Source organism: Amblyomma mixtum, chromosome 7 (genome assembly GCF_055824585.1).
Source record: "Amblyomma mixtum isolate Tamu chromosome 7, ASM5582458v1, whole genome shotgun sequence".
Lineage (NCBI taxonomy): Eukaryota > Metazoa > Arthropoda > Arachnida > Ixodida > Ixodidae > Amblyomma > Amblyomma mixtum.
Genome location: NC_143018.1, coordinates 20,581,163 through 20,594,373, shown reverse-complemented (window position 1 = coordinate 20,594,373; position 13,211 = coordinate 20,581,163). Strand labels below are relative to the sequence as shown.

The following is a 13,211-nucleotide window of genomic DNA, read 5'->3' as shown; positions in this document are numbered from 1 at the left end:
CGTTCGGATAGCGTTCGTGATTACGGTGTGGGGTGTGGCGGCTTTGAACTTTGTCGGCCGTAGTTACGCGGGGTTAATGTATTTATCCCCTATTAAAACCCCCGCACAGCACACAGAGTTCACCCTAGATATACTCCTAAATAAACCATTTTTACTTTGCGACCTCTCCACGAGAATCCTATGTTCTTAACTGTGTCTCCTGACAAAGGGGTTTTCCGATATTGTAAGGTGTGACTCATAAAAGTCCCATAACTCCTCTCAATAGAATCTTTACTTTGCTTTGCCTCACTAAACTCTCTGCATGCCACGCTACTGATGCTATATAGAGAGTGTAAATACGGACCCAGTACAAAAGTGTAAGCCCTCTCGTTAACACCCTATAGCTTACAAACAGACAGGTATTAATTGCACTATTATAAGCTACTTTTCACCACCATGACAAGGATTTTACGAAAACAATGACGACGGAATCTTTAAGGGATGTTAGACCTTCAAAATATAATCCTTGATAATCGGAATATTTCAACTCTATTCTTTAACATCGCAAAGGGCCCCCGAGTACACCTTTTTCTTACTCAAGCGAATGTTCAGTCAGAATTAATTTATGTTTGAACTGCTCGAATTACATTCAATTACAACGCTTAAGCTGAAGAGTGTCCCAATGAGCACCACTAAGTGCGCTTTTTCTCAAATGTTGCTTTGTTTTGATTGATTGATTGATTGATTGATTGAGTGAGAGTGATCTTTCCCACGGCAAGAAAGCCCCGTAGGCCATATGGGACGCCACACCGGAGGACTCCGGATTACCTGGGGTACGTCACCGTGTAATGACATCGCACATATAACACGGGCGTTTGTCAGCGACAGCTGCAATATGGCACGTTCGGCCAAATCATGTCGTCGTCGGCGCCGTCCGCTCTCTCCTCACTCCCTTATCGCTCTCTCTCCTAGGTTTCCCTCACTGCGCACGTCACGCCGGAAGTTGCCCCTTAGGTTGAGTGACCTCGCGTGACGCACGACTATCCTACGACCCCTATCCAGTGTTACTAAACTTCGCAACCCATCTCAGCTGTCGGCAAAATTGGCACTACCACAAAGGTAAACGTCCGGCGGACTTTCTGCACTTCCCGACCACCGAAACGCTACACCGCTGTGGCCGAGATTCGATCCTGCACTCTAAACACGAATACGCCTATATGGAAGTAAAAAGAGTGTAACACCGCTGTCACACTAACAAATTTAATGTCATTCGAACCTAAGCAATCGGTGCATCGAATGTCATTTGGTGTCTTTCGGTGCTACACGGGAAAAAATAATGCCACTCGAAAATGATGGCATTGGTGATCGGTGAAAAAAAAAAAAATTGTTCAACTGAAAGCCATCAGCGCGCATAAGAGGTGTTTGAAATTGTTGTACAGTGTTTCAAAAGCGAATGAGAACATTTGTGTGCAGTATTATAAGCTTAAAATATTACTTCCGGCCATTCTGCACCACTTTAGCCACCAAAAGCCAAGCCAAGTACAAAGTCGATCAAAAATCCGATAACTGTAAACAAACAAAATGCCTGACATGGCGGCGCGCGGACACGCGCGGAGCATGGAAATGACTTCCAAAAGGTGAACTGCTCAGTTACGTCTTTAAGTACTTTCTAGCTTAACGAACATGGCACGCCAGCCAGAAAGAAGCACGGAACCCAAAATGACCGACGGTCGCGGGAAAGACGCTGCTTCACGCACGGCCGCTGCTGTTGGCTGCTGCTGAAAGCGAGAGTAATAGCTATCCACGACAGCCTCTAGTGTGAACACAATCACACCAACAGTAACTTTTTTTACCAGAACTAAGTAAATACACTTTCTAAGTTTTGCAGTGTGCACTTTTTTCGCGTCGCTTGTTTCTGCTGCGTACCTGGTGTCCAGAGTACGCATTCGGTTCGAGATCGAATGCGAATGAGTTCCCCTAACTCATTCGATGGAGAATGTCATTCGAACCTACATTACATGTTTCCGTGTAGCAGTCGATTAATGACATTAGGTGCCAATGTCATTCGATTAGAATGACATTAAATGTGCTAGTGTGACAGGGGTAGTCCTTTTGTATAGTGTGTGCTTGCTGCTTCTCGGATTACACCTCGGTAAAGCGATTTTTAGAGAGCAGCTCGTGCGGTATTTGAACCGCAGGCGACCTCAGATGGAACACGCACTGCCGACTGGAGACGTCCCTGGGCTTCGGCCTGGGCAGCCCGCACGATCCGCCCGTTTTTGCAAGGGAAACTACAGCAGCTGCGTTCAGCCCGCGTGCACACACAGGAGGGTGCCGCCTGGAATGTGCAAAAAAGCCGACGGCATGCACAGCATACCGCACCGCGGAAATCTCAGCCCCGTGAACAGCTGGAGCTCTCGGCGGACAAAGCCGGCGTGCTCCGGCTCCAAGTGCGAAGAAGCTGATCAGGCTCTCATACCGAGTATGACAAGTATTTTAAACGCGAGCAGTAAACCCAACCGGCAGGTCAACTCTTGTTCCTAACCTTCACACAGAACTCGCCGCCTTGTCTTCTGCGACGGAAAAGTACTTGACGCATCAATACTTCTCAGGACTATTGTGAACAACGAAGAACAAGAACAAAAACATGACTCGTAAACTCTGCAGTCTGAACACCCAGTCAATGAAGAATGAAGAACGTATACGGTAAGGGGCACAGATCCAACGATGGAACTGAGCGAGCCGAGCCGAGCCGAGGTGAGGTGAGGTGAGGTGAGGTGAGGTGAGTGAGTGAGTGAGATCGGCGAGTTCAGGGAGAAAGACAATGAGTAGGGAGAGACAGTGAGCTGGGAGACGAAGTGATTTCTGTAGTTTGTGGGAATCCTGGCTTTCCGCCGTTGCCTTTGCGCGGCTGTGCCGGCTTCCTGCGTTGTTTCTCCTCTTTCCCTTGCTCCCGCCTCAGGCGGTGGAGAGGCGGCTGGGTGACTAATCACTGTCATTTAGCCACAGCTCCGCCCCGGCTCCCCAAGGGCCTTTGCCATTGGCGCCTTTTGGCGGGAATTTGGGACCCGCTTTGGGCGGCCGCGCGCTGCGCGACCGTCCGAGCGGAGCCCAGAGAGAGAGATCCCTCTGAGACAGCGTAAGGTGCGTACGTTACTGTTTGTCCGTGCCGGCCTTTGCCGTTCGGACCAGTGCTTACTCGAGCTCGCCCGCACGTGTCCTCTGACCTGCCGCGGCTCGAGCCTGTCCAGCGGGGTCCAGCGACCTCTGACAGGCGTACCTTGCGTTGAATGCCCACTCTCTCTCGCAACCGGCCCAACGGTCGACACGAGAGAGAGATCACAACACTGCCGCGGGGACATTCTCCTGCAGCGGCGTGCTAGCGGTGCGCATTACTCGAGTCGCTTCGTGCGCGCAGCGGAGCCTTGCTCCTCGCGCGCCCCCGGGACGGGGTGACTATTGAGTGTGTGTGTATCAGCTGGAGGACGATGTGAATAAACGTCTCCTTTGTGAACTTGGAGGCCTATTTCTTTGCGGCGAATCGCTCTCCTCCCAGCGGAGGCTGAGTGCACTGCATCGGTGTCCCAGTGTGTGTGTGGTGACGGCTGATCGGGGCCCTTGGCTCGCGCGAAGCTCGAACCCGCGGTGGGTGGTGGCCTGTGTCCACTTAGGAACCCACAAGTTTCATGGAGGCAGCTAGGCAGCGAATGAGTTGGGAGCTCAAGTGAGTTGGGTAGGTAATTATCGCCACCTACATCAAGACAAAGTCCACAAGAGCTCTCCACAGACCCGCGGTGCCGCCTCCTTCAGGGCTGCGCGAAGTGTAATTTTAATATGACATTAATCCGGCCCATACCCTTCACAGACTTCACTGCATAGTGTGAATGCGAATATTTTTGAAGATATATAATTTTAAAAAAAATAAACAAGCGAAGGAAAAGATCGACGACCTGTTTACACGACAGGCGACGTGTCGACGCTTCAGACAAGCAGTGTGTCGTAAGAGGCGCACCTACGACAACACCTCGATGCCTTTGTCTCCGTCAGGGTTCGGTCGCCGCCGCGGGAGCTCGTGGCATCCTGCCACGGCGCCGCGGACGGACGAGCAGGCGGCGATAGGCATCGCGCCCGGCCTGACCTGGTTCCACCGCGGATGTGTACGGGAAGGAAAACGAAAGAATGAAGCAAAGAACGTAATGAACGGAAATAAATGTCCTCCAAACGGCGAGAAAAGCCAGGCACGGGCACCCACTGAAGGAGGTGATCAGAGGAACGCAAATCCGGTACAGATATATACAGCTGAACCTCGCTATAACGAAGTTCGAGGGGACCGCGGCGACTACTTCGTTATAGCCGTAGCTTCGTTATATAGCCCGTGTTGACCGAGCTTCCAAGGCGAATCGTCATTCCTTCGTTATATATCCCTTATTTCGCTACGGACCGTTTCGCTATAACGAGGTTCCACTGTAGCTGCAATGAAAATAACAAACAGGTATTGAATTTGGCTGTATGAACATACAAGCTGGAGCAGTATCGCGGCTATTACTGCTCATCAGAAGCAAAACTATAGAGGAAAGAAAAACGTGTTACACAGCTGCCGTTGTACCCCCTAAAATCAGGCCGTCCGCAGGAGCAATGCTATAAGGCCGTATACCGAATTTCGCCATGCAAGCATGAGTACAACTGAAGAAGAAGCGACATGCACCTCAAAGGAGGCACTTCGGCCAATGGCGTCGACTGATTTCTCATGACGTCGTGCACGGTTAATCCCCTTGGGACTGCTAACGTGACGACGCAGTGGGTGGCAGATTAAAGGGGATGAACCGCAGTTTAACCTGATCAGCCGCGGTGTTACGAAAATCAGTCGACGCCTGTGGATGGAGGGCCTCTTTTAAGGAGCATCCGCCGCTTCATTCTTGAGTTGTATCCGACTACAGCGCCCTCGCAATGACGGTGATGTAAGGAAGAATGGAGCAAAAGTTGATCATCATCAACAACCTGAAGACGCCCACTGCAGGGCAAATGCCTCTCCAATCTCTCTCCAATTCCTGTGCCGGCTGCAGCCACCGTATCCCCGCAAAATTCTTAGTCTCATTCGCTCACCTAAACTGCTGCCACCCCCTGCTATGCTTTCCTTCCCTTGGAATCCAATCTGTAACCCTTAAAGGTGCACTGAAGAGGAATTTGGACTCGCCTTTTTGCCGCGGGAACTCGATCTACACGTTCCGAGCATTCTTAGAAACTCGGGATTACTGCCCTGTGCGGCAGATTTCCTTAATTTAAATCGGATTAAACGTCCCGGCTGGCGAATTTTTTTAATTCCCCGCACACGATGGGAGGAGTCGACCAACGCATGGAGTGCCTTGCAGGCAGTTGCTTGGCGACTTTGCTTTCGTTTTTATTTTGTTTTTTAGGTTTACGTGAATAAATAGATCTAGTCAGAGACTACATAGTTGCAAATTAAGCCCACGGAAATAAAAATACGCGTAGACTCTTTGCTTTCGCCGATCACTACGTATCACTCCGCCGATGCCACAGCGGCAAGCCGCCACGGGACTGGGCGAGAGGTTGGTCGACTCCTCCCCACCGTCTCGGGGAATTGAAAAAAGAAAAGGCGGGAGCCGACGTTAATACGATTTAAATAAAGGAAATCGGTCGCACAGGGCAATTATTCCAAGTTTCTCAGAACGCTCGGAACTTGTAGATCGAGTTCCAGCGGTAAAAAGACGAGTTCAGATTCCTCTTCAGTGCACCTTTAAGGACCATCAGTTATTTTGCCTTCGCATTGCGTGCCCTGCCCAAGCCCACTTCTTCCTCTTGATTTCGACTAGGATGTCATTCACTCGCGTTTGTTTCTTGATCCTCTCTGCCCTCTTCCTGACTCTCGACGTTACACCTACCATTTTTCTTACCGTAGTTCGCTGCGTTGTCCTCAGTTTGACTTCGCATGTATGGAAAGGTGCACTTGTTCACTCTCAGTAAAAATCCTCACAGGTATTGCAAAGCCCTCTCATTACTGGCACCACGTGTGTCCTCCTGAACGTTTTACATGGCGACGAATGGGGAAGCTCGTCTGTCACAAGCCGTCGGGTTACGGTGGCTCGTGGCTCGCACGGCAAGCCAGATTAGCCGGCCGTGGGCCAATACAATACGCCCATCACCTGACAACTCCATCAGGTCGTCGTCCACTCTGATGGACAATCCTAAGTCGGACACGACTCAGGACCTAAGAAAGGAGGCCATCCAGCCAATGGTGTGGGTAGTTTGTCATCACTATAGAGACCGGATTTTAAGCAAATGCCTATTTTTTTTCAACGCTTCGTAGGCGCACCATTTTTACATATGAGCACGAATTAGGTGTTGACAATATGTTTAATAGTGTTTTTATAGTGCCTATAAATGCCTATTTTGGGTGTCAGTGCCTATAAATGCCTATTTCCGACGTCGGTGCCTAAAAATGCCCTATTTTACAGAAAAGGGGCCTGAAATACGCTGTGGTTTTGCTTTCAGATTCTGTTTGCTCTCGAATCCATTTCGGTTTTGAGTAGAACACACACGTGGCAACATTAGATGACCTCGTCAGTTGGCTGCGGTGAACACTGCACCTACGCCGGCTGTGTACACAATACCAACCACGTCAGCCGAAAATATCGAAGCAACCTTTTTTCTATTTTCTGCCATTTTATCGTGGGAGCTTGTTGATGACTTTGGCTGTTAAAGTGGTAGTTGACCAGATGGCACCACAATTCGGAAAGTATGCGGAGTAAGTTATACGTTCGTCCAAATAATTCCAGTTGGTTCCAATTGAAGTAAAATGTTCCATAAACCTGCTAGAAACAGTTTAACTGATTAAAATTTCCACCTGGGTAACCTGCCTTATTTTCGTTCCTTGTGCCTCAGATGGTGCTTGTCTGCTACTGCTTCCATAGCTTTAACAGTGATTTCTAGATGGATGATGTTTATTTTACCATGGATCCTCGTGGATGTACGTAGGCCCGTGCAGAACTATGATTCTTTTCGGCATATTCCGCATCAAGCAGCACTGTGTGTAACACTTTCTAGCATCTCGTATTTATGGTTTCCAGACCCTTCTAATCGCAAGCACCATTTGATAGTCGCGTCGCTCCAGACATGTGAAGCCACAAAATATAGAACACTGTTTACACAAATGACAACATATTTATTAATGTTGAAGCATCGTGTATGCCTGCAATAAATAAGTTCAATTCCTGTGTGAGCGGAGACTGAACTCATTTGTCAGATGCTTTGAATTGACAACGTTTCTATCAATTTCTAAATACATGGCCTACTGTTAAGGTGTTCATTGTTTCTACTTTTGTACACGACAAGCGAATTGTTTATTTAGAGGTATACCAAGGTGTTTTAAAAGGCTTGCTAACCGTCCCTTTTGCTGTGCTGAAGCATGTGTATTGCACGAAAAGTTGCGCAACAGCCTTAAAAAAAATGGCTTTTAATGTTCGCACCTTGCTTAAGGTCCCAAATCATTCCTGCTGAGTTTTTTTTTTTTTTTTACGGCAGATATTGCGCGCTGAAGTTCGGAACTGTGTGCACTTTTGATAAAGTTTATAGTGCCTATTTTTCTCTGTTCGGTGCCTAAAATGCAATTTTAGCCGCCTATTTATGGCGTCTAAAACGGGCTTTTTAGTGCCTAAAAATCCGGCCTCTAGTCATCACGTTGCGATCAACCCTCTAGCGTGACATCGCGCACTCTAAACGGAAAGGAGTAAAAAGGGTGTAAAGTTGTCCTCCGGCGAACACCCTTTTAAAGAGAGTGTGCGCTAGAAGAGAGCTTACTCCCTTTTTTACTCCCATATAGGCGTATTCGTGTTTAGAGTGGCCGCCAGGTGCCCGCGACGTCATGACAATCGGTCGACACCATGGCTGAAGGGCTTCCTTTGATGGGTGTTTGCCGCTTCGTTCTCGAGTCGTATCCGACTGCAGGGGCAGACATAACAGGTCGGCACTCTCGCTAATGACCGATAGAGGAGCATCGAGTCGGGGTAGAACTGGAGTAGAATCGTAACGAAGTCTCGCCCTTGCACTCCCGCTGCAGGCAGTTGAGCGGGCGGTGAGAGACAGAGAGCGCAGAGTCGAACTGCGAGAAGCTCCCGGTAAGCCAACGTTACCATAGACGACCGCTTCGGCTCGCGACAGATGTAGTCCAGCTGAAAAATGCAGGGACCTCCAAGTTCTGCGAAGAGGAAAGAAAACCCAAGCAGCGAAACCACCGCGCTGCGGGCGGATCCGCGCGGCGCTCGGCCACCGACAGATGCTCAAAGCGGGAGGATAAAAGCAGATCGGAAACCGATTCCAACATCCCGTAATGGAGAGAGCGCTGCGCGCATCAAAATAAATTCTTGAAAGGCAGATGTTTGTCCGCTGATATCCTAAACTGCAACCTACAGAACCAAGGGAAAATTGCTTTGCACCACTTTGGCGAGTGGTGGCGCAGAGACTTAAAATATTGCACCGCATTCCAGCTGCTCTTCCACAGATAGCGCGGGCTTCACAGTTACTATCTCACAAATGCTTACAACTAAAAACTTTTAGATCGCTGCTCAAGCTACCAGAAGAGGTGTCAAGTAAGCCTATTGTACGCGTTGTCAAAAGACATCTCTCCGTCCGAATGCCTTTTTCTTTAGTAGGAATGAGTAACGGGATAAAGAACAGACATCCAGTCCTAACAGCTGCGTGTGGCTTATCAGGTCTGAAATCTGCTTCCTAATTTCGTATTTGCATTCACTCAGCGGATGACGCGCTTTTCCGAGAGCAACGATGCGCGAAGCGACCAACCAACAGCCACGCTCTCTGAAGCCGACTTCTCTCGCCCTTAATAGCCACTATCACCTAACTAGCTCCAGCTACAAGCGATGCTGCGATTCTTTTCACGCTAACATTTCGGCGTTCTCTGACTCTTCAGCGAGCTGTGGTGGGAGGCTTCTACTATCGACGAACAGCTGCGGTTGTCAACAGGCGAGCCGCCGACGCGGCACTTACCTGTCATTCACTATTTGGGTTGTTTTATTAATTTCCAAGAGTTTCCTCAAAGAAAAAAGAAAGCGAGAACCCTGCTTAGTGATGGCCTTATCCTGTCGACTGCGGCAGAAAACAGTACCATCCTGTAGACTGCGTCATTAAATGTATGCTGTCGCTTCTTAGTGTCTTTTTTTCTCCAAGACTGTTGGCATTCATCGCCTCAGTACAACTACGAACTAAAGCCCACATCTATTTTCTTGCTCAGCGCGCTATAACGCATCTTCTAACCGCAACAATGTGCGGACGCTTTAACGATTTTACGAGCTACGCCGGTCCGATCCTTTACTTTTCTAAGTGGTGGTGGGAGGTGGAGGCTAAACACAATGACAGAAAATGTTATTCCTGCCGATTTTATGTATACGAGTATTTACTGAAGGCGCTGTTAGCTGCCCAAACGAGCTTGCAAGAAGTGACATGAACTTACCACAAAGTTTATAAACCTCGCAAGAACGCCTAGAAATAAATTACCCTCGCTGTAGAAGAATTTCCCGCAGAAGAGTGATACTTCAACACGAAGGGAACATGCAAGGCAAGAAACAGACGAAACCCCCACATCAACGCATGTACTCAAGGGCAGTTTTACCCTATAGTGCAGGCTCCCATTAAAAATAACAATGTCGCTCTGTGTCTCCTGACACTACGGTGTTCTGCTTGCCCTTCTGACAGGAACAGGAAAAGGCAATTAGGCAGTAACACACCTACACAAATTCAAATGCCACTTTTGAAACGCCTACTTGAGCGAAACGCATCGACATCCAATTTTTTTACGCTTCTTAGCAGCAGGAACACTATAAGATCCGCCATGCTTGCAGTGATCATGCTGTGTCAGAAAAACAACGGAAACCAAATTGAACAAAAACGCCTCCTAGTGAGCAATCAAGGCACAACTGCATCACCTACATAAACATCTGCTGGAAGCATGCGAGTGATGTGAACGAGCCTGCAATTTCTGCTTCCTCACCAGTACCTTTTCACCCACCTCACCTACCCTCTGTTTTTCGCACAACTCTTCATGAGTTCAGGATGTGAAAGGATAATGCAAATGCTGTCAACAAAAGGTAAACAGAAAACTGGACATAACAAAACGAATTTGCGAAAGGCCCATAATGGGAGTAAAACTCAATGGCAGACCTTGATTAACCTCAGTAACTGCTTTTCGCGATAGCTAACCTATTCGTAAAACGAAGTGAGAGGTGATGTGCTGACATAATGTTTCTTTTAAATGGTTCATACTTCAATAATGATCTCATATCGTGTCCTGTGTCTTCACCATTTCAAATAAACACTTACTTACAGTTGTTTAACTTGATGCTCAACTTCCAACACTTGTGCGACCTTTTGCAAATTATCGTGAAGGCATCTGCAAACTTTTGCTCTTTTTTTTCTTGAGCAAAGGAAGCAGAAAGATTACTGAGTAATTACTGAAGATGGCCATAAAATAAGTTTTTCACCCATGGAGGAACAGTGGAAATTGCACTGCAAGCCTATTCATGAATAAAGCCCAGAAAATTAATGAAAATGCTTCTTGCAAAGCAGAATGAAAAATCAAGCCATGCACTGCATGCATGCCTTAGGAGAGAGAAACGCAAGCATTCCAATTTTCCCAGTAAGCAGTTAGGACAGGATAAAGAACGACAGCAGAGGTGTGTACACACTCAGAATACAGACATATACAGGTGTTGAACCAACTGACAAGAGTGAACATAGCAGCTAAAAAGGAATTCTAATTTCTTTTCCTAATCCCTCTTTAGCGAACGTTCTATGTCAGCAAGTATGTCAACAGAATGGAAAACAGAAACAGAGCCAAGATGTGCAAAGAACTAAAAAGTTTGTACCACGAATCAAGCTAGCGGAAAGAGCACAGGTGACACTCAGTCCTTCATGAAAGATATTGTCGGCTGCAGTTCATTATAGTGCCAACATAACCTATATTTATACCAACAACTTCTGCAAATACTTTCAGACCTGGGTGACACTTTACATTCACAGATATATCTACTAGTTACTTTCACAACTGCATTCCTGCTCTTGGGCACTATCTAGGCTTGTTGATTAAACACTTGTTTTCTAGGTCAGCACTTACACGCACGTGCACAACGCTTTCCCATTCATTCTAGTCTAACTATGTCTCGTTATGGTCTCATTGGCCTTGACAACGTAGCTTCCGGACCCTGCTGACGTCACTCAATAACAAAAGGATAACTCTGCCGAACACATCCAACCCACACACGCCAAAGTAAACTTTCTTATGGTTACAGATAAACTGTTTGTTACTGCAAATAGCCGTGTGGGGGCTCTGCTTTGCGAGTAAGAGTAGAGTTACTCATATACAGTAACTCTAAGTAGGAGGGAATCGCTGTTTGCTTGCACAGTATCGGCGGGAACGATGAACAACGAAAGATGCTAAACTACTGGAATGTCGTCCGGTTATGGACCGCGTGATGGCGTGATGAGACGACGGCGACGATTTCAAAAAGAAAAAAGCGCACTTCGCTCAGCGACCCTCAAGGTTTGTTTTTTATCTCCGTTCACCTTCGTCCGTCCGCTTCGATACGCAGGCCCTCAGAAGCGTGAAACGCGACAGCGAATCGTGGCGGTTGTCAAAACACGGACGACCGAAACGATTCTATTCCGTCAGGTCACAATACATGTTCACGCCTGTGGGCACAATAACCGGTCTCTCCTGGAAACGCGGAAATATAAAACGAATGTAATCTCATCCGGGCGACCGGAAACAGCATGTGTCTGCGAAACCCGATTACTGCAGTAGCGACACGTACACTTACCTACGTGAGCCGACTTCTCGCACGAAACCAGGAGATGCCGAAGGGCAGCAGTGCAAGCTGAACGCGACAGCGCCGTCGCAAACGGTTTCACGTGTCCATCACGTGTGCGGCGCTGGCGCAAGTTTCCACGGTTTACCACCGAACACTCCGCATCGTGGGAAGGACATCGCCAACAATTATACGCGCCCGAGGGCACACTGCGGGCCGATGGCCACAGGTGTCCTCGGAACCAAAGGCGAGGGGAACATTCATGTTTACGCACAACAGGACCGAAACTTGGCTTTTATCTTTACAAGTTCCGCTCGTTGCACGCTTTCTTGGGTCGGCTCACAAAAATAAGACAACAACACGAAGTTTCGGGTGGTGTAACAGATTTTCGGAGGGACAACGATCAGTGAGCAAGCGAAACTACTTACCCCGAGTACTAGACGTGTTCACGCCAGTTTTTTTAAGCCGGCATTCGCCGCACGAAGAGTAGCCGCGTCTTATTTCGAGCGCCAGGGTCACAAACGAACTTTATCAAGTATTGAGACGATGATCACGCGAGTGGTTCGCCCGAAAGGCTAGCTATCATCGATCCACGTTCCTGGGGAACTTCCACCAGCACCTACGTCGCGCTAGCCGGGCCGAATTTCACGAAGTCTGCATTTTCCGTCCCACGGTCGAGCTGAACGGTTTTCGGTTCAATTTCGTTAACTAATTTACAGTGCGCAGGTGAGAACAGAAGCATCGATAACGATCAGAGGCTCCTGTGTTTCATATAAGGCCTAGGCAACCCGGCTCGACTGTCGGGGTACTCGAGAGAGTTTTCTCGTTTTTGCTGCGCAACGCGCGGTGTCTCCGTCCGTGCTGTCGGAACACCTGTTGGTGGCTTACCTCGGATGGGAAATGGCTTCGGTCCGTTGTAACGGTATGTGCTCACCATGCCACGGGTGACGATCGCACTAATAGTACAGCCGAACTCGGTTCGCAGTCACAACCACAACTTGCAATGAATGAGACGCACACACGCCGCCGTCGGCCGACGCTGCTGCCGAATGCGAAGCACTGTTGCAGCACCTGGCGGACTTTTGAGAAACTAAACAAAACAAAAATTTTGTTCGCTGAAACTACAACAGTCATTAAAATAAAAATATCCTGCCATACGATAGCGGTAAATTAGAGTTACAACAAACAAAATACCTTTCAATTTTCAGTTCCAGACACCATGAGTAGAATTGACGTTTTAAAAATGCTGGCTCTAAACTCGTTGTTGTGCCGCACACTGAAAATAATAAATTTATGAAGCTAAGAGAAAGTTAAACATCAACTTTTTGCTTGCTTTATGTCAAAAAATGAAGGAAAGAAACGTCACACTGTGTAGCCGCCACCACAACGGCTCTTCGCTCG

The 13,211-nt window shown here is 48.0% G+C and overlaps 2 protein-coding genes across 3 annotated transcripts in view; one reads left to right on the top strand and one right to left on the bottom strand.

The window, feature by feature from the left end:
- Window positions 1-12,853, bottom strand: part of Pfrx (6-phosphofructo-2-kinase/fructose-2,6-biphosphatase) — a 164,926-nt gene extending 152,073 nt beyond the window's left edge. Inside the window, exon 1 of one of the 2 annotated variants that reach the window (XM_089551851.1) lies at window positions 12,699-12,853. Coding sequence is in view for 1 of the 2 variants with exons in the window: in XM_089551856.1 (XP_089407982.1) it covers window positions 12,699-12,747 (49 nt within the window). In the remaining variant the exon portion in view is untranslated. The remainder of the gene's footprint in view (window positions 1-12,698) is intronic. The other variant, XM_089551856.1, reaches the window with a different exon arrangement.
- LOC149335173 (actin nucleation-promoting factor WASL-like) overlaps window positions 1-13,211 on the top strand; it is a 58,999-nt gene that overhangs the window by 16,484 nt on the left and 29,304 nt on the right. The gene's annotated exons all lie outside the window — the stretch shown is intronic.